General features: G+C 39.8%; 1 protein-coding gene across 6 annotated transcripts in view; it reads left to right on the top strand.

Moving 5' to 3' along the window:
• Positions 1 to 18,879, top strand: part of add1 (adducin 1 (alpha)) — a 94,556-nt gene that overhangs the window by 52,316 nt on the left and 23,361 nt on the right. For 4 of the 6 annotated variants that reach the window (XM_078431947.1, XM_078431939.1, XM_078431932.1 and 1 more), the window contains exons 8-11: positions 100 to 198; positions 4,870 to 5,043; positions 8,911 to 9,264; positions 15,204 to 15,290. In XM_078431947.1, the coding sequence (XP_078288073.1) occupies positions 100 to 198; positions 4,870 to 5,043; positions 8,911 to 9,264; positions 15,204 to 15,290 (714 nt within the window). The remainder of the gene's footprint in view (positions 1 to 99; positions 199 to 4,869; positions 5,044 to 8,910; positions 9,265 to 15,203; positions 15,291 to 18,879) is intronic. The other 2 variants (XM_078431964.1, XM_078431974.1) reach the window with 1 other exon arrangement.

Consider the following 18,879-nt stretch of genomic DNA (forward strand, 5'->3'; position numbering starts at 1 on the left):
TGTCAACTACTTTTGATTTACAAAGCTTCTTAAACGAGTAGATGAGAAGATGTTTTGAACTGACATTGTTGCTTGTTTACATTACTCTCATTCTGTCAGGTGCTTATTCTAAGGAACCATGGTCTTGTTGCCATTGGAGAAACCATTGAGGAAGCGTTCTATTACATTCACAACCTGGTTGTTGCCTGTGAAATTCAGGTAAGAAAGTGGTAACTAACAAAGCATTTTCTTCTTTGAACAATGCTAAATTAATGGACTTTGTCTCCAACCTTTCTTGGCACGATTCCTCACCATTTTGTTGGAATTAGCATTCCTCCCTGTTCACTTGTTCATACATGCAGTTGGTGACCACTAAAAGACTCAAATTACTGCAGCAACTAGTGACCAGGACCTAAAAAACACAAAATTGTATCCTGTAGAGAAGACATTTAACCTGTATGATCCAGAGTTTGCAACTATTTACTGGCATTGTTTCAGGTCAGGACTCTTCAGAGGGAGATGTACAGTTGAATTCCAGAGTGATGCAAAATAACCTAGAAATGGCAATGTGTAGGACTCCAACAAAAGCTGTGTAATGTAGTGCTTAATAAACTAGTATGCATACTTTCAACTTTCTAGGTTATTTTAGTTTTACACCATGCTTATTATAAAGGTGCGAGCATCTCTTTGAAAGTGAACGGAGATATTCATTGCTGTCTCTTTAAAGCCAGTAATTATTCTAGATATTCATTGTTGCAGAAAACTAGAAATATTCCTGCCAAGTTTTGTAATTAGAGTCACAGTCTTACAGTGTGGAAACAGTCCCTTCGGCCCAACTTGCCAACACTGGCCAACATGTCTTATCTGCACTAGTCCCACCTGCTTGTATTTGGCCCATATCCCTCTAAACCTGTTCTATCCATGCACCTGTCTAAATGTTTTGTAGACATTGTTATGATACATGCCTCAACTACCTCATCTGGCAGTTCGTTCCAAACACCCACCACTCTTTGCATGAAAAAGTTACCCCTAAGCTTCCTATTAAAATTTCCCTCCCTCACCTTAAACACATGTCCTCTGGTTCTCGATTCCCCTACTCTGGGCATCTACCTGATATGTTCCTCTCATATATTTGTATTTTTTTAACTTTTTCCCCACATGAACATTACTTTACCTGATTGGCACAACTTGGGGTGAGAGACGCATCAATCTAATTTTAGAATGGTTGGTGTGAACATTGCTATTAAATGGCACTTCCTCAATAAACTACTCATTGATGCCAAGTACAGGTTTCACAAAAAGAGCGCCAAGACCCAGGTTCTAGTGCTGTATTAGCGTGGCGCTCAGAGAAGCAGGAGGTTTGAAGACGGAGAAAAGAGTTCAATGGCTGGAAAGTTTGTTACAAAAGAAGGTGATTCACAGAAATGGCAGGCAAGTTGGTGCAGTGTGTTTCCTGCTGTATGTGGGAAGGCAGGGACACTGCTGCAGATTCTGGAAACTACACCTGCAGGAATTGTGTCCAGGTCCAGTTCCTGAATTAACGTATTGGGGAACTGGAGAGGCAGCTGGATGACCTCAGGACCATCCGGAAAAACGAGAGTTTCCTGGACAGGACCTACAGTGAGGTTGTCACGCCAAGGATCCAGGAAGAGCGAAGGTGGGTGATTGTGAGAAAGGGGAGTAAAGATGGAGTGCAGGAGACCCCGGTGGCTGTGCCTGATGAAAACAGGTACACCCTCTTGGGGGCAGAAGATGCTTTCAGTCCGAACGGTGGACAAGTCGGTGGCTCCAATACTAACGATGAGACTCGACCGATGAGACCGACGTCGGGCAGAGCCATAGTGGTGGGTGACTCCATTGTCCGAGGTGCGGCCAGGAGATTCTGTGGTAGCAGGTGAGACTCGAGGATGGCATGTTGCCTCCCTGGTGCAAGGGTTCAAGATGTCACGGACCGACTTCAGAACATCCTTGAGAGGGAAGGTGAACAGCCAAAAGTAGTTGTGCACACTTTTTCACTCAGAGTTGTGAAGCTGTGGAACTCTCTGCCTCAGAGAGCAGTGGAGGCCAATTCCCTGGATGCTTTCAAGAGAGAGTTAGATAGAGCTCTTAATGATAGTGGAGTCAGGGGATATGGGGAGAAGGCAGGAACGGGGTACTGATTGTGGATGATCAGCCATGATCACGGTGAATGGTGGTGCTGGCTCGATAGACCGAATGGCCTACTCCTGCAACTATTGTCTATCGGCCCATCAAGCTCCAGAATCTATCACAACCTTGTTCCAGTCGAGGACTGAGCTGAATTCTGAGTTGAGGTGAGAGTGGCTGCCATTGAGAAGAAGGCAGGTTTTGACCTGCTGGTAGCGTCAAGGTTGGCATCAAAGTTAAAGCACACTGATGGCTGTAGTTTTTCCTCGCACAAAGAAAGATGATTAAGTTTAGTTTAGAGATACAGCGTGGAAACGGGCCCTTCGGCCCACTGGGTCCGGGCCGACCAGCGATCCCTGCACATTAGTACTATCCTACACCCACCAGGGACAATTTTTACAATTACCAAGCCAATTAACCTACAAACCTGTACATCTTTGGAGTGTGGGAGGAAACCGAAAGTCCCAAAGAAAACCCATGGGTTTAACGTACAAACTCTGTACAGACAGCACCCATCGTCTGGACCCTGGTCTCCAGCGCTGCATTTGCTGTAAGGCAGCAACCCTACCGCTGCGCCACCGTGACCGCCTTATTGAAGGTCAGTCTCCCTCTACGACACAGCAGCAGTTGTGTACATCTGTAATGTGTACACATCTACAAAACAAACTACAGTTACTTTGATAGCACCATCTAAACCTGTGATCTCTACCATCAAGAAGGATAACAGCTGCATGACACGGTCTACGTGTTCCACTCCAAATTGTACGCCATCCAGATTTGGGAATATATCAGTTTCTTTTTTGCTCTTGGTCCTGTGTACCGAGGTTCCTGACCTGACAGCGCACTGGGATCATCGTCACCAGAAGAACAAGGCAGCTTGTCATCTTCCCAGGGGAAATTAGGCATGGATTATAAAAAGATGGCCAAGATTGTCATGATCCATTCTGCCTCAGCTTTGAGGAAGGAAATCAGCCACCCTTACTTAGTCTGGCCTGCATGTGATTCCAGCCTTGCCGAGATGATTAACACTCATTGCCTCAGTTCAGCAGCAGTTCAGGATGGACAATAAATACTTGTATTTCCAGCATTGCACATTTCTTGTTAATGAATTTTAAAGCTGATTTACATTAAACATTTCCTCAAAGTGTGCTTATTTACCAAGTGTAGACTCGGCGACCGCTTTGCTGAACACTTGCTCGGTCCTCCAAGGTTTACCAGATTTCATGGTTGTTAACCATTTTAACTCCCCTTCCCATTTCCTTTTTTTTTTAAATTTTTTTTTTTTTTTAATTTATTTATTAAAAGCATATGTACAAATCGAAATTTTAAAAAAACACATTTGTTACAAAGTTCTTACATAGCTTCAATTTTTAAATTTTTGAAGAGAGAAAGTAAAAATAAAAATATAAAACTATAAACTTGGGAAGAGAGAGTAAGAGGGTTAAAAAAAAAAAAAAAGGATCTAACAATAAAAATTAACGGGAGTAGATCCGGGAGACAAAAACCACAGCTGTACATCCAACCCCCAACTCAGGTTTCAACTTTTTATTTAAATTTTTTTAATTTTTATTTTAGTCCTGTGCCAAACCCATTTACTTTTCTAAAAATTCAATAAATGGAGACCATATTTTTAAAAATAACTCAGGTTTGTCGATTAAGGCAAACCTTATTTTTTCCAAATGCAGGGTCTCTGTCATTTCCATAGTCCACATTTTAATTGTGGGGGTTATTGGTTTTTTCCAAAATTTTAGTATTAGTTTTTTCGCAGTTATTAGACTGTAATCAAGAAAATGTACCTGACTTACTGTAAAATTTGTAGTATGTTCTGATAATCCTAATATAATTAATTTTGGGTCCATATCTAATTTTTTATTAATAACTTTAGAAACTATTTTAAAAATCTCCAACCAGAAGTTTTGCATTTTTATACAAGTTACGAAAATATGAGTTAAATTAGCTTCTTGAAATTGGCATTTATCACACATAGGAGAGATACTAGGAAAAATCCTATTTAATTTCGTCTTCGAATAATGTAATCTATGTATTATTTTAAATTGTATTAAGGAATGTCTAGTATTCAATGAACATTGATGTATATGTTGTAAACTTTCATCCCCTTCCCATTTCCATATTGACATTTCTGTCCTGGGACTCCTCCATTGCCTGAGTGAGGTCACACGCACACCTGAGGAACAGAACCTCCTATTCAGCTTGGGATCTTGCAATCCAATAGTATAAACATTGAATTTACATGATTCATACCTTTTCTATCCCTGAGTTTAACAATTCATTACTCTTTATCCTCTTGGGCCCACACCTGTCTCCTCATCCCTGGCCTTTGTCTCACAATCTGCTTATCAAATAATCCCCTCGCCTGTGTACACATTACCGGCCATGCTCTGTCAGTCCCTTTTCTTTTCCAGCTTTCTTTCCCCCCACGATCAACTTGAAGAACGTCCGACCTGAAACGTTGCCTATGCTGCCTGATCCAATGTGTTACTCCTGCATTTTGTGTCAATCTTTGGTGCTTTTTTATTCAACTGATTAATTAATACATTTGTCAAACCATTTTTATACAGTTTTTTTTAAACCAAATTTAGTTTTATTTTAAGAACTTTCAAAAAATAAGTTTTTAAATTCTTCGTCAGAAGTATCCAGTGTGAGCAGAAGAGGTAACATGAATTAGGCTTGAGGAACTGTGCAAGTAGTTACATTATTAAAACCTAAATGCTTTTCGGTTTTCAGGTTCGCACAATGGCTAGTGCTGGAGGCCCTGACAATTTGGTTCTCTTGGATCCTGTAAAGTATAAAGCCAAATCTCGCTGTCCTGAGTCATCAGGTGATGAGAATAGTTCACATCCAAAATGGCTGATTGGGGAGCAAGAATTTGAAGCCCTAATGAGAATGCTGGATAACCTGGTAAGTGCCGCAGGAGAAGGTTATTTTTGTACGGAAGGAATGTAAATGATAAGTAATGGTAATTTACTAATCCTTCTCTAAACCTCTTCATCCCATTTTCATCTTGAATGAACTCCTTAAGGGCCTGTAACACTTAGGCGATTTTAAGGCGACTGCCGGCGACTAGGCTGTCGCCGACAGTTCGCTGGGGTGTCCGGGTATGATCGTGAGGAGTCTTCCAAAGATCGTAGTGGATCTCGGCGCATCGCCGAGAAATCAAACGGTTTGAAATCTCTCGGCGACAGCTGGCTTGTCGCCAGGCATCGTAGCTTATTGCGGGCGCTGTCGCATGCTGTCCCGAGGTTTGATAGGTTCTCTTAGATGCATTTAGAAGCACATAAAATTAAAATAAGTAAAGTCATTTCAAAATACCATAAAATACTTGTGTTTAACCAATTTATTTACCGTCAGGACATTTGACAGGTAGATTGGAGGCGACAGTTTGACGGTCAGGTAATCGTGGGAATTTTCACGATGTTTTTGGCCTCAGTCATTACATTTAAAGTGAGCTCCAAACCCAGATATGCAACCCAGAAACCAGATATACATCTCCCGTACATTTTCAAAGAATGCCCACACACTTTTGACAAAAATCCACTTAACCACTTTAAAATTATTATTTTTTGAATACAGCTATTAATAAACTGGAAGTAAATCCAGTTTATTCCTTGTTACAGTGAAGCTTGGTTTTTAAGTAACCCATACAAGGTGTTATTGTTCAAAACTCTCAAGTACTTACAGACTTGTCAGTGATTTCAGCGAAAACCAGGACGCCGGAGAAGCATCGACAGCGTGGGAATTTTTGCGATGTTTCAGAAGACGCTGTAATCTCGACCTGACTCGGCATTGTCGTGGTCATTGTCGTCGGGTAAAAGAAAAGTTCGGCGATCTGCTATGACTTTGACAGTCGCTGGCAGTCGTCAAAAAAATCGCCTAAGTGGGACAGGCCCTTAACTGCACCTTGTATTGCGTTAAATTGTGTGAGGTGCCTTGGGATAAGATCACACATCGTTTCCAATGTACAAATGTCGGTTAATGCCATGTTTTGGATGCATAGCTTCATGTTTTGTGCATGCTATCCCTCAAAATCGCTGCTGTCACCCCCATTCTGAAAAAACCTGGTCTAAACCCTGACACCCCAAACAACTTCAGACCAATCTCCAACCTACCCTTTCTGTCCAAAGTTTTGGAACGTGCTGTAGCTTCCCAACTCAAATACCACCTCTCTACCAATAACCTGTATGAAACTTTCCAATCCGGATTCCGCTCAAACCACTGTACTGAAACTGCGCTCCTCAAAATCACAAACGACATTCTCCTCTCCTCCGATGCTGGCAACCTCAACATCCTCATCCTACTTGACCTCAGCGCCGCCTTTGACACCATAAATCACTCCATTCTCCTCACCCGACTTGAAACCTCCCTTAACATCACCGGCACAGCCCTATCCTGGTTCAAATCTTACCTCTCTGACAGACACCAGTTCATCTCCATTAACAACTGTAAATCCCCCACCGCTCCCCTCCCCCAAGGTGTCCCCCAAGGCTCAGTCCTTGGCCCCCTCCTCTTCATCCTCTACCTGTTCCCCCTTGGTCAATTAATCCGCCGTCATGGTCTCAACTTCCACTGCTTCGCCGATGATATCCAGCTCCTCATCTCCACCAAGTCAATCTCCTCCACCACACACTCTACACTGACAAACTGCATTACTGAAATAAAATCTTGGCTTCAATCAAACTTCCTCAAACTCAATTGCAACAAATCTGAAATCATCATCATTGGTCCAAAAATGCTCACCAAATCCACCCAAAACTTCATCCTCAACATTGATGGTCTCCCAGTATCCACCTCACCTCACATCCGGAATCTTGGAATCATCCTTGATCAAACCCTCTCCTTCGACAAACACATCAAACACATCACAAAGACAGCCTTCTTCCACCTCAAAAACATTGCCCGTCTCCGTCCATCCCTCTCCTCCACAGCTGCAGAAACCCTCATCCACGCCTTCATCACCTCCCGTCTGGACTACTACAACAGCCTCTATGGCGCACCCTCAAAAATCATCAATAAACTTCAATACATTCAAAACTCCGCTGCCCGTCTACTCACACACACCTCGATCCGTGACCATATCACCCCCGTCCTTTATAAACTCCACTGGCTCCCCATCCCCCAGAGAATCCAGTACAAAATCCTCCTCATAACCTACAAAGCCCTCCATAACCTGGCCCCATCCTACCTGACCGACCTCCTCCACAGGCACACTCCCACCTGCACCCTCCGCTCTGCCGCTGCCAATCTCCTATCCCCCCACATCCGGACTAAACTCAGATCCTGGGGGGACAGGGCTTTCTCCATCGCTGCTCCCACCCTATGGAACTCACTACCCCAAACCGTTAGAGACTCCCCCACACTCACCACATTCAAAACATCGCTGAAGTCTCACCTGTTCAGTACTGCCTTCAACCACTGAAGGTCACCTCACCTTCTGTCTCCTTTCTCTGTTCATTTATTTATTTACTTATTTATCTATTTATTCATTTCCCCTATGTTCTCAAAATCTCTGTAAAGCGTCTTTGAGTATATGAAAAGCGCTATATAAATAAAATGTATTATTATTATTATTATAGTGCTGGCCTCGAGATTGGATATCTTACCCAAGTGTAAATGATGAATAGAAGAATATTAAATTAAATCTTCATCACATTTAGTACTTTTGCTTCTGAAGTATTCATCGTTCTGACTCCTTGGAAGAAAGATAAACATTTACATTTGTATAGGAATTAGGAGTACCATCATTACATTCCAAAGGATTTGCAGCCAAATATGTGATTTTGAAGTATATCCTTATTATATAACCACAATATTGCATTGATGTGTCAGTGTAGATCTTTGTGCTTATGATAGCTGAACCCAAAAGCTTCTGAATCTATCATGGGTATGCAGCCAAATGCGCCAAAGCTGACACCAATCTGCATTATTTCAAAATCCAAAAATGTGTTCCAAGGAAAAGTGCTTTTTGTAATATTTAACAGTAATTACAAAAGAGGAGATTTCACTGTTGTGTGAAATCTTAAACTTTCACAAGTTCTGTTTTACCTTCCTCAAGGCGTGAAACAACTGTTGATTATTCATCTGTGGCGGTGAAGTTAACTTAAAAAAATAAAGAATAAAGAATATTGTTTCAAAAAATAGTCATAATTTATCCTGTGCAATGTAATAAAGAATATGTGTTGATCTGCACTTCTGAAACTCGTATAGTGATGTCAAAGGAATTTAGTTTCAGAAGCTGTTCAATGTGCATACATTATTAAATTGTGTATATGCAGCATGTAAGAGAACAATATGTTACACAAAGGGATTTGGTATGTTGTGTTGAAAAGATATACACAGTTGGGTATATGAAAGCTTTCAATTATTTTGAATCTCTGAATTTCAATATTTCAACATAAACACAAAGCATGTTTTTTAAGAAACGTTTCATTATATCACCTTTTTCATATTCTTGGACCACATACTCTTATCTCTACCTCGTACAGTTATTCCGTTATTGTACCAATACCTTACGGACTACTTCACATTGCCCTCTCCATGTAGGACACCATCAAAGCCGTGCCATCATCTCACAGATGGACGGATGTCAATGTACCAGTTCAGATTGTGCAGCCCAGCACAATTCTGCTGTTGTGCACTCATTGTATGTAATGTTGTATTTATCATCACTGTAGCATTAGTGTGTGCATACTGTTTACTCTCTGAGCATCATGTGAAGAAATTTCAATGCATGGTGGTATATATAAACTAATCTGCATCTGTATCTTGCAGGGTTACAGGACTGGTTATCCATACCGTTGCCCAGCTCTGCGTGAAAAAAATAAGAATCGCAGTGATGTTGAGATCCCACCCTCTGCCACAGGTTTTACCTTTCCAGAGGACAGTGACTCTAGCTCTCGCTCCCCTCTCAAGCAAAGTTCTCAGAAACAGCAGCGAGAGAAGACGAGATGGCTGAATGCAGGCAGCACAGGCAGAGTTGATGAAGTGCCAGAAGAATCTAGGAATGGTGGCAGCCCCAAATCGAAGACTAAGGTGTGGACGAACATTACACACGATCACGTGAAACCCTTGCTGCAGTCTCTATCGTCTGGTGTCTGCGTGCCAAGCTGTATTTCCAACTGCTTGGTCTGTGCCTACCTTACTGTTCATAGTTAGATCACGTACAGCTACCTGAGGCAGATGGCCCTAGATGCTTTGGGGCAGAAGTGTAACAGTGCAACTCATACAGTTCTGGTTTTGCTTCTGTGGGAGGTTCTTTATTACTGCTAATTATTAACTGCATGTGTGCACTGTAAAAAAAAATGTGATTAATCTATTAACACCTCCAGATTCATTCTTCATTCGGAATCTGGATGGGCTGTCTTCTATGTCGCATGCAGTATATATAATCTGTCTACCAGCTATCTGTAAAACTGCTTGAGACTAGCTATTTTTTAAGAGAAGACAGGAAGGCACTTTGGATAATTTGAGGTTTTCAGACAGTTGATCCACATGCTACAGTTTTGTCCCGCTAAGTTCTTCCAGCACTTAGTTTTTTGCTTAAGATTCTAGGATATGCAGTCTCTTGTATTCCTGTGCCATAGTTTTTGTGCTGACTTATTTTTACAACACTTTGTAGTTTGTCATAGTGTGATTCATCTTTTTAGTGGGCACATAACACACTTTATAATTATATTAGACATGGAACACGGCACAAGATTAAGAATTCTTATTCTCATATTTCAAATTTTGAATTTAATTATTAGCTGTTCTCTGGCATGGATTTAGATTTAAAGATGCAGCATGGAAACAAGCCCTTTAGCCCACCGAGTCCACGCCGACCATCGATCACCCGTTCATGCCAGTTCTATGTAATGCCGAATTTGCATCCGCTCCCTGCACATTAGGGAGAATTTGGAGAGGCCAATTAACCTATGTCATTGGGATGTGGGTTGAAACCAAAGCACCCAGAGGAAACCCATGTGGTCACAGGGAGATTATGCAAACTCCACACAGACAGCACCTGAGGTCAGGATCAAAACTAGGTCTTTGATGTTGTGAGGCAGCAGCTCTACCAGCTGCGCCACTGCCACCCTGTACAAAGATTTGTGGTTGATTTGCTCAATTTATTTAGGGCAGTCTGCAAATCTTTCCTTTGTCTCTATAGCTATAAACCCCTTCAGATTTAACTTCATACTTTTCAGTATGTTAGTATAGTGATGACTAAATCTAAATAAAATTAATTCTATCTTTGTGTATTGTGAAGAGCCTTGTTGAGTTGTGTCTGCTTTTGCTATTGCATAAGGTGCAATGTGTAGTTGAAATTTTAAAACTATTTTGGAGGGGAATCATATGAATGCTGGAGGCAAACAGTTCCAAAAATTCAAACGTTTCCTGTTATAATTATTACTTGGTGTAGGATGTTCGAAGTGGCAAATGTTTTTAAATCCTTAAGCAGTTTTCTATTGCTGTTCGAAATCAGTGCTGTATATCAAACCTAATTTGCTCGTGAAAATATTTATTGACCGCGCTATTCCTAAATTGCCCTAAAGCCTCTAGGTGCTGAAATTTAGCTGCCTTCTGCATGGAATATGGCATGCAAATAGTGTATAATCCTTTCCTCCTGTACCAACCAATAGGGTGTGGCATGACTGAAGTAGAGCAGGAAGATGCTAATAGAAATCTGTAAGATTGTTCAGAATAATTTTTATTGAAATTTTCCTTTAATTCTAACTTTTTGGCATGCGGTTTTCTCCAAAAGATAGCTGTTTTGAGAAGGGGGGTCAATGAATTACCAGCAATGATTGGAGCGATCGCCCATTCAGCTATTCACTTTTAAGATGCTTTCTTTTGCACTCACTTGATCTGATATATTCTGAGTTGATTAGCGAACATGGTGCCAAATGGATAATACTTTAAAGGGTTCCTTATACTCATTTGCACCAGCATTTTTCTGACGGTTGGCAAATTCTGAGTACCTTGTATTAATTAATGCCACCGTTCCATAGGAATGCCAAAAAGCAAACCAGCTTCCTCCTAAAGTTGCCATTTATTGCACAGTCCATATCCAACAATCCTCCAGTAGTATTCTTTCCCAAAACATTAAAAGCCTGGAAAGAATCATACAAAGTGATGCGGGCAGGTATCACTTGTAAAACCAGCATTAGTCCTTTTCATCAATTTTTGGATTAGAGTGCTGACATTTCACTGGAAATGGGGAGCAACTCATTAATTGTGGGGTATTAATATTTCAATGACTCATCCTCTTTTTATGTCAATGATGATATCTATGAGAATGGCCTAGGATTAGACAGTACAGTTGTGATTATTTTAATTATATTGTTTCCCTAATGCAGCCTTGTGTAGAAATGCTTTATCTGGTCATTCGAGTTAAGGCAGCCCTGATGTTGCCAGTGGAACAGGTCTTGGTTACAAGTGCAAAATGTATGCATGGGCAATCGTATTAAGAATATACACATGAAGTAAAGATCGCAGCTGTCAAACATGATATTCAAATATGTTCCCTTCATTAAACAGAAACCAAATATAGCTAATTTTCCAAGTCGAATCTTGAAAGCACTTTAAAAGTTAGTTCTTATTTCAGTTTTATTCTTTGCTTTAAAAAAATTGTTACTGACATGCATCTTTTTATATAGGATTAAATTTAGTACCAAATGGACAAGGGCTTTCCTAATATATATTGAAATATACTTCAAATCAAGTGACCTTTGGGCTTTGTTCTTGAGCCACTCCAGTCATGTATGATTTTAAGAAAGCATTTCACCACTTCTCGAGTGCAATTAGGTATGGAAAATCTTTGCTGGCCTTGCCCAAGTCCTTTTATAAAACAAAATTTAATTTTAAAAACATTGTAAAAATAATCAGGTTTATGTGACCCCCCCAGGCGATTTGGTAATTTAATAATCCAAATAATCTTTTCCAAAATTACTTCCTGATCACAAGTTAATACCACCTGAAATAGAACTTTATTTTAATTGCAGATCTCAAAAGATTGGTCATGCAAGAAAGAGTACTTATTAACATGAAGTTGCTGCTAGGTTTACCTTATACCAAAGATGGAGAGTTGGAATAATCAGCATAGCTGCCAGTAGCTATTATGATTCTTTGTTCCAAACTAAATTGCGCTCTTTATATTGTAACTGATGGCTTAAGATTTCCAGCTGAAATTTGTAAAGAAAATACTGCAAATTATGCAATTACAGTTTTTCAAATGCTCGTGTGCTTTTTTTTTTAAAGAGCTTTTGGTGAGTTCACATGTACGAATATTCTGTTTTGTCTGTCTTGTCCATCTATAACCAGAAGTTTGGCGTGGTCTCAACAGAGTGATGGCTGTATCATAGCTCTGATTGGTTTGCTATCATTTTGTACGTAAGATACCTTAAGACTAAGTAATCCTTAAATCCTTTCTTTTTTTTTGAATGTCATGTCCTTTCTTCAAACAATAGGGTTTTTTAAAATTATTCTACTGTGGTCGTCTCTATATTGGTATTAGTCGTGGTATTTTTGTTTTGACTGTGTTAAAATTATTTCTGGTGAAAAGGTGCTGTAATTTTTTGTCAGAAGAATGGTTATGAGTGAGTATTCATTCTTCCATGCCCATCCCTTATTTAAAAAGAATGATGAACATCCAAAGCTTTATTTTCTATTATTTTCTGCATAAACTCTACAAGTGCATTGTTCTTAAGAGGAATAAAGAAGTTCGTGACATACACGAACTCGGGCGGCTCATGCTTATTCTCTTTGCACATTATTTATATGCTTGTTGGCTCTGATCAACTGGTCAAAGCTGCAGCTCAATACACTGAAATATAGAAATGTAACTGTTGTCTGTGTTGGCTGCAAGTTATGATCAACTCGTCAGACCTATCACTTTACAGAAAGTATGCATGGAGGATAGGATCCAGCCTTAAAAATAAATCATAAAATGCTTAGTTTGCTTGTGGTTATGTTTTGGGGTGGTTTTGAAAATGTAGTTTTCAAAGTAATTAGCAATACTAGTAATCACTAGATTAATGGGTCATATTGTGAATATTAGTGTTCATGTCCTCAACTGTGGAAGTTCCGAAGATAAATTAGCATTATTAGTTTCCAGATAAACTTAAAATTCAGTACAGAACTTTGGTGATGCCCACTCATGACTTGCACCCAAAAATTCCTTCACCAAGCTTCTGGACTACCGATACCACACCACCACCCCATCCTTCCTCTCTATTAGTCATTTTGTGCTTTAATTTGCTTTTGTGTAAATGTTGCAGAACAATGAATCAATGGTGCAAACATTTTTATTTTTAACCACCTTTAAAGCATTTGTTTTACTCGTCTCTGGTCCCATCTTCTGCTCGTTTTCCATGCCCTAAATGGAATGAGTTGACAAGGATCAGTCCCGGAATCATAGGTTCCATAGTGCAGTAGCTCTACTGCACAAAATCCACCTGTAATTCTCAGTTTAAAGGCTGTTAAGATTAAGTTTTAAAAGAATATTCTGCAAAATGATGTACTGAGGTAACACTAAAATCGCATTGGTTTCTGAAAGTGCAAGATGATTTTAACACTCAGTTAAGCTATTTCTAATATGTTTGTGGCTGATCATTAGATTTACAATTTTAGGAAGGGGTAATGGGTGATGAAACAGAAGCAATATTCTAATTTCCTATCACTATACTTGTTAAACTTTTTAGCAAAGGAAACATCCATTAAATAATCCTCCATGGTAAATTATTAGTTTAATTTGTTTTATTGGCAAATCACAATCATTTTCAAAGCTAACCATTTTGTTAGAAATTAGACCCCTTAATGACAAGATCATTGATATAGTCTGTGCATTCAACAAAATATCCCTCTCTTGAGAGTTGGAGAATTATTTATTGAAGAATAACTTGTTCAAAATGCGTTAGTAATGTCACAGAGTGATACAGTGTGGAAACAGGCCCTTCGGCCCAACTTGCCCACACCGGCCAACAATGTCCCAGCTCGACTAGTCCCACTTGCCTGCGCATATTCCTCCAAACCTGTCCTATCCATGTCCCTGTCTAACTGTTTCTTAAATAATGAGATAGTCCCAGCCTCAACTACCTCTGGCAGCTTGTTCCATACACCCACCATCCTTTGTGTGAAAACGTTACCCCTTCCTATTAAATCTTTCCCTCTTCACCTTGAACCTATGTCTTCTGGTCCTCGATTCCCCTACTCTGGGCAAGAGACTGTACATCTACCCGATCTAATCCTCTCGTGATTTTGTACACCTCTATAAGATCCCCCCTCATCCTCCTGCGCTCCATGGAATAGGGACCCAGCCTACTCAACCTCTCCCTATAGCTCACACCCTCTAGTCCTGGCAACATCCTCGTAAATCTTTTCTGAACCCTTTCAAGCTTGACGATATCTTTCCTATAACATGGTGCCCAGAACTGAACACAATATTCTAAATGCGGTCTCACCAACTCAATACTCTGACTGATGAATGCCAAAGTGCGAGAAGCCTTTTTGGCCACTTTATCTACCTGCAACTTGACCATCAAGGAACTATGCATATGTGCTCCTAGATCCCTCTGCTCTACAACACTACCCAGAGGCCTACATCTACTGTGTAGGCCCAGCCCTTGTTCGACGTCTCAAATTGCAACACCTCATACTTCTCTGTATTAAATTCCATCACATTCCTCCGCCCACCTGGCCAATCGATCCAGATCCTGCTGCAATCTTTCACAACTATCTTCACTATCTGCAAAACCTGGATCGTACAGGTTAAATGTCTTTACTGGATAAAATGTATTTTTTTAGGTCCAGGTCACAGGTTGCTGTCGTGATTGAGTCTTTCACTGATCGCAACAGTATGTATGAACAAACGCACGATTGATAGAAATTATGAAAGATCTTGTTCAATTGATCTTGATACTCGAGAGGCATCACGCCATCATTGATTCAATGCTCTTGCTGCAGTCCATGTTTAAGCACTGAATGTTTATTGTAAATTGCATGGTTTACTTCACACTACAGTGTCATTAGTTCCATAATTATCAAACCTGACTTGCATACTGACCATTTGGTATTCTTAATATTTATAGTGGACAAAAGACGGTGCTGGTCCTATTCCCAATCAGTTTGTGCCATTAAACACTGATCCACGTGAGTTTAAAGAGATGAGGAATAAGGTAGGAAGAATTTTTCAATAGAACTGATTTATTCTGCAACTAAATGTTACTCTCTTGGTGTTGGTAGGGATATTGATTGATTTTAGCTCTTAACTGGAAAGAAGATTTAATTTCTGTTACCATTTTGTAATACGTCAATTAGCAGCACATCTATCCTTGATATTTCATAGTGTTGACCATAAGGGTGGTGTTTTAATCAATTGCCTAAAAGCTTTTGAGATGGAATGTTCTGAGCTTTCAATTAACTTGCAGGGGAGGTCAGAAAGTGAGAGATTTGTAATTGATTATAGTTTAAAAATCCAACTTAACTTGTGAGCTTTTTTTTTATACGTCCAATCATTAAGACACCTTGCATTGATATAAAACACGGATGAAAGTTCTATTTATTATCTGCTTGCCTTTGATTCAGAATTTGGAGTTGACGTGGTCTCTAACTTTTTTTCTCCCGTCATGTATCTCTACTTCTAAGTCAGAAAGTAAAAGACACACATTCCATTGTTTTTTCCTTGTCTGTCCATTCAGTACATTTATATATAAATATTGAAAATTAAATACAAAAAGTGGATAAATATTAGCTGTCAGATTTCACCATGGAACGCTTAATGTTCAACAGTTTTTTTTTTTAAACGGAGAATATTTAAACATGTGGATTAGGGAACTATCTGGTTTAACCAGTAGCATTTGACTTTTGGATGTAAGAGAAAGCAGTAACTTATAATGAGCAATAGAGTTAGCTATAGAGAATATATACTTAATTCCATTTCCTTTTAACTTTAACTTATGAGAATACTCCTGTTGCCTGATGCAGTTTTTGGATGAAACATATTGTTTGCTTTGTAATTATTTCATCTTTGTGGAAAATCCTTAAGAGTGTCACCTTCTCGCTTGCATTTTCCATTTGCAGTCCCACTGTTAGTCATACAGAACCCTGTACTGATTTTCATAAGTGTTTTGGGGAGATAGGTTCTAATATACATAATGCACATAGACTTAAGAAATAATACCTAGATTTAAACCATAACTGGATTTTAAAAACTACCATGAAAGCACTAGATTATCATAAATGACCATTTAATGTGCTGTAGAGGAGGACATGAACTACTTTGCCATGTATAGCCCAGTTTTGACTCTTGCCTGGCTCCTGAAACATATAAGATAATTAGGGGATTGGACACATTAGAGGCAGGAAACGTGTTCCCAATGTTGGGGGAGTCCAGAACAAGGGGCCACAGTTTAAGAATAAGGGGTAGGCCATTTAGAACGGAGATGAGGAAGAACTTTTTCAGTCAGAGAGTGGTGAAGGTGTGGAATTCTCTGCCTCAGAAGGCAGTGGAGGCCAGTTCGTTGGATGCTTTCAAGAGAGAGCTGGATAGAGCTCTTAAGGATAGCGGAGTGAGGGGGTATGGGGAGAAGGCAGGAACGGGGTACTGATTGAGAGTGATCAGCCATGATCGCATTGAATGGCGGTGCTGGCTCGAAGGGCTGAATGGCCTACTCCTGCACCTATTGTCTATTGTCTATTGTCAATTAAGGAGTCAATTAAGGCTGTTTAATAAATTGGTGACATTCATAATTGATGCTGCATTTAAATTGCTGCAACTCAGAGACCTGCATTAAAAATCCTGAGAGACTAATTCAAATCCCATCGTATCAGATGCAATGTTAAATGTGATTCATAATTTGGAATTAAAAATAAATGGTAGTTTTAGTAATGGTAAGCACCCGAGATGCTGCCTGACCTGAGTTACTCCAGCATTTTGTTAATAAATACCTTCGATTTGTACCAGCATCTGCAGTTATCTTCTTATACATTATTGTGAATGGTCATCCTTCAGGAAAGTAAGCCTATCATTCTTATCTCGCCTGGGTTAAATTTGACTCCTGATCCAAAGTAGTGCGGTTGACTCTTAAATGTCTTCTGAAGCAGCTACTCTGAGGGCAGTTGGGGTTGAATAATTAATGTTGGCTTTGCCAGTATGGACTACATCCCGATCCTGACTACGGGTGCTGCACTGTAAGGAGTTTGTACGTTCTCCCCGTGACCTGCGTGGGTTTACTCCGAGATCTTCGGTTTCCTCCCACACTCCAAAGACGTACAGGTATGTAGGTTAATTGGCTGGGTAAAAATGTAAAAAATTGTCCCTAGTGGGTGTAGGATAGTGTTAATGTACGGGGATCACTGGGCGGCACGGACTTGGAGGGCCGAAAAGGCCTGTTTCCGGCTGTATATATATATATGATATGATAAAATAATCGGTTAAATCGCTAATCAATAGACAATAGACAATAGGTGCAGGAGTAGGCCATTCAGCCCTTCGAGCCAGCACCGCCATTCAATGCGATCATGGCTGATCACTCTCAATCAGTACCCCGTTCCTGCCTTCACCCCATACCCCCTCACTCCGCTATCCTTAAGAGCTCTATCCAGCTCTCTCTTGAAAGCATCCAACGAACTGGCCTCCACTGCCTTCTGAGGCAGAGAATTCCACACCTTCACCACTCTCTGACTGAAAAAGTTCGTCCTCATCTCCGTTCTAAATGGCCTACCCCTTATTCTTAAACTGTGGCCCCTTGTTCTGGACTCCCCCAAATCACTCCTAAATAACCCAGCCCTCTCTACTCCTTTTAAGACGCATCTTAAAATCTGTGTCTTTATGCTCCTTGCATGATTTGATGATCCAATACTTGGTTTGGAGAAAAGCCCTGGGATATTTTGGTCTATTTGAGAGGTGATTCTCGCACGGTTTTCAAGTCCTGAAATTTAAGATTACTTCAGCTATTCAACAATTAGGATTTATTTTGTTTGGACTTGCTGAATAACCCTTTGAGCCACCTTGCCTGGAGGAACTTAAAAGAAAAAAAACAATCGTATTGTTTCCATGATACAGATGTAAAAAATATAACTGCAGACTCTTTCCAATTTCAAGTTATATATTTCTTCTTTACATTTACATATATTTTCCTGATAAGTTTAAGGGCATATAGTCTTTGAATGAAATATTGGTAACATTGTTTTTAATTAAATATAAATAATTGACTTCTAATGTTTTTAAAAACAGCTACTTTAGCTACATTTCCCAGAAGCAATGTAAATGTTGCACCTTAAGTTTATAGTTTACATTTAGAAAGTTACTGAGTCGCTTTCAGGCAATCTTTTGGGCTGTGCATTTGGGGTCGTGTTTTCTGAATATATGCTTCTCATTTCGTCATTATTTTATTTTATTCCCTTTATCCTTCCAGATATTTTGCTGCAACCCTTGTTTGTAAAATTATGGAAGGTGCCTTGAACACAATTTAATGCACCGTGAATATTTTGGCCTAATATGTGATCATATTATTTATGGAGGAGTTGGTGCACTGCTGTCCTGATTTTAATTCTATTATTATTCATCACTTTAAATTTTAATTATTGCCTGGGAGAAACTAAATATTGAATAGTGGTAGGGACAAAGAAATTTAAAGGCAAAGGATGAGCACGATGAGGCATTTTGGACAATTATAAGGAGATTGACGGGAAGAGATTGAGTATTAACAGTTTAGGCAGGTTCTATCAGAGTACAGGAAGGCGGTCGGTGTGGGAGCATGTGAT

This window comes from Rhinoraja longicauda, chromosome 3, assembly GCF_053455715.1.
Source record: "Rhinoraja longicauda isolate Sanriku21f chromosome 3, sRhiLon1.1, whole genome shotgun sequence".
Classification (NCBI taxonomy): domain Eukaryota; kingdom Metazoa; phylum Chordata; class Chondrichthyes; order Rajiformes; family Arhynchobatidae; genus Rhinoraja; species Rhinoraja longicauda.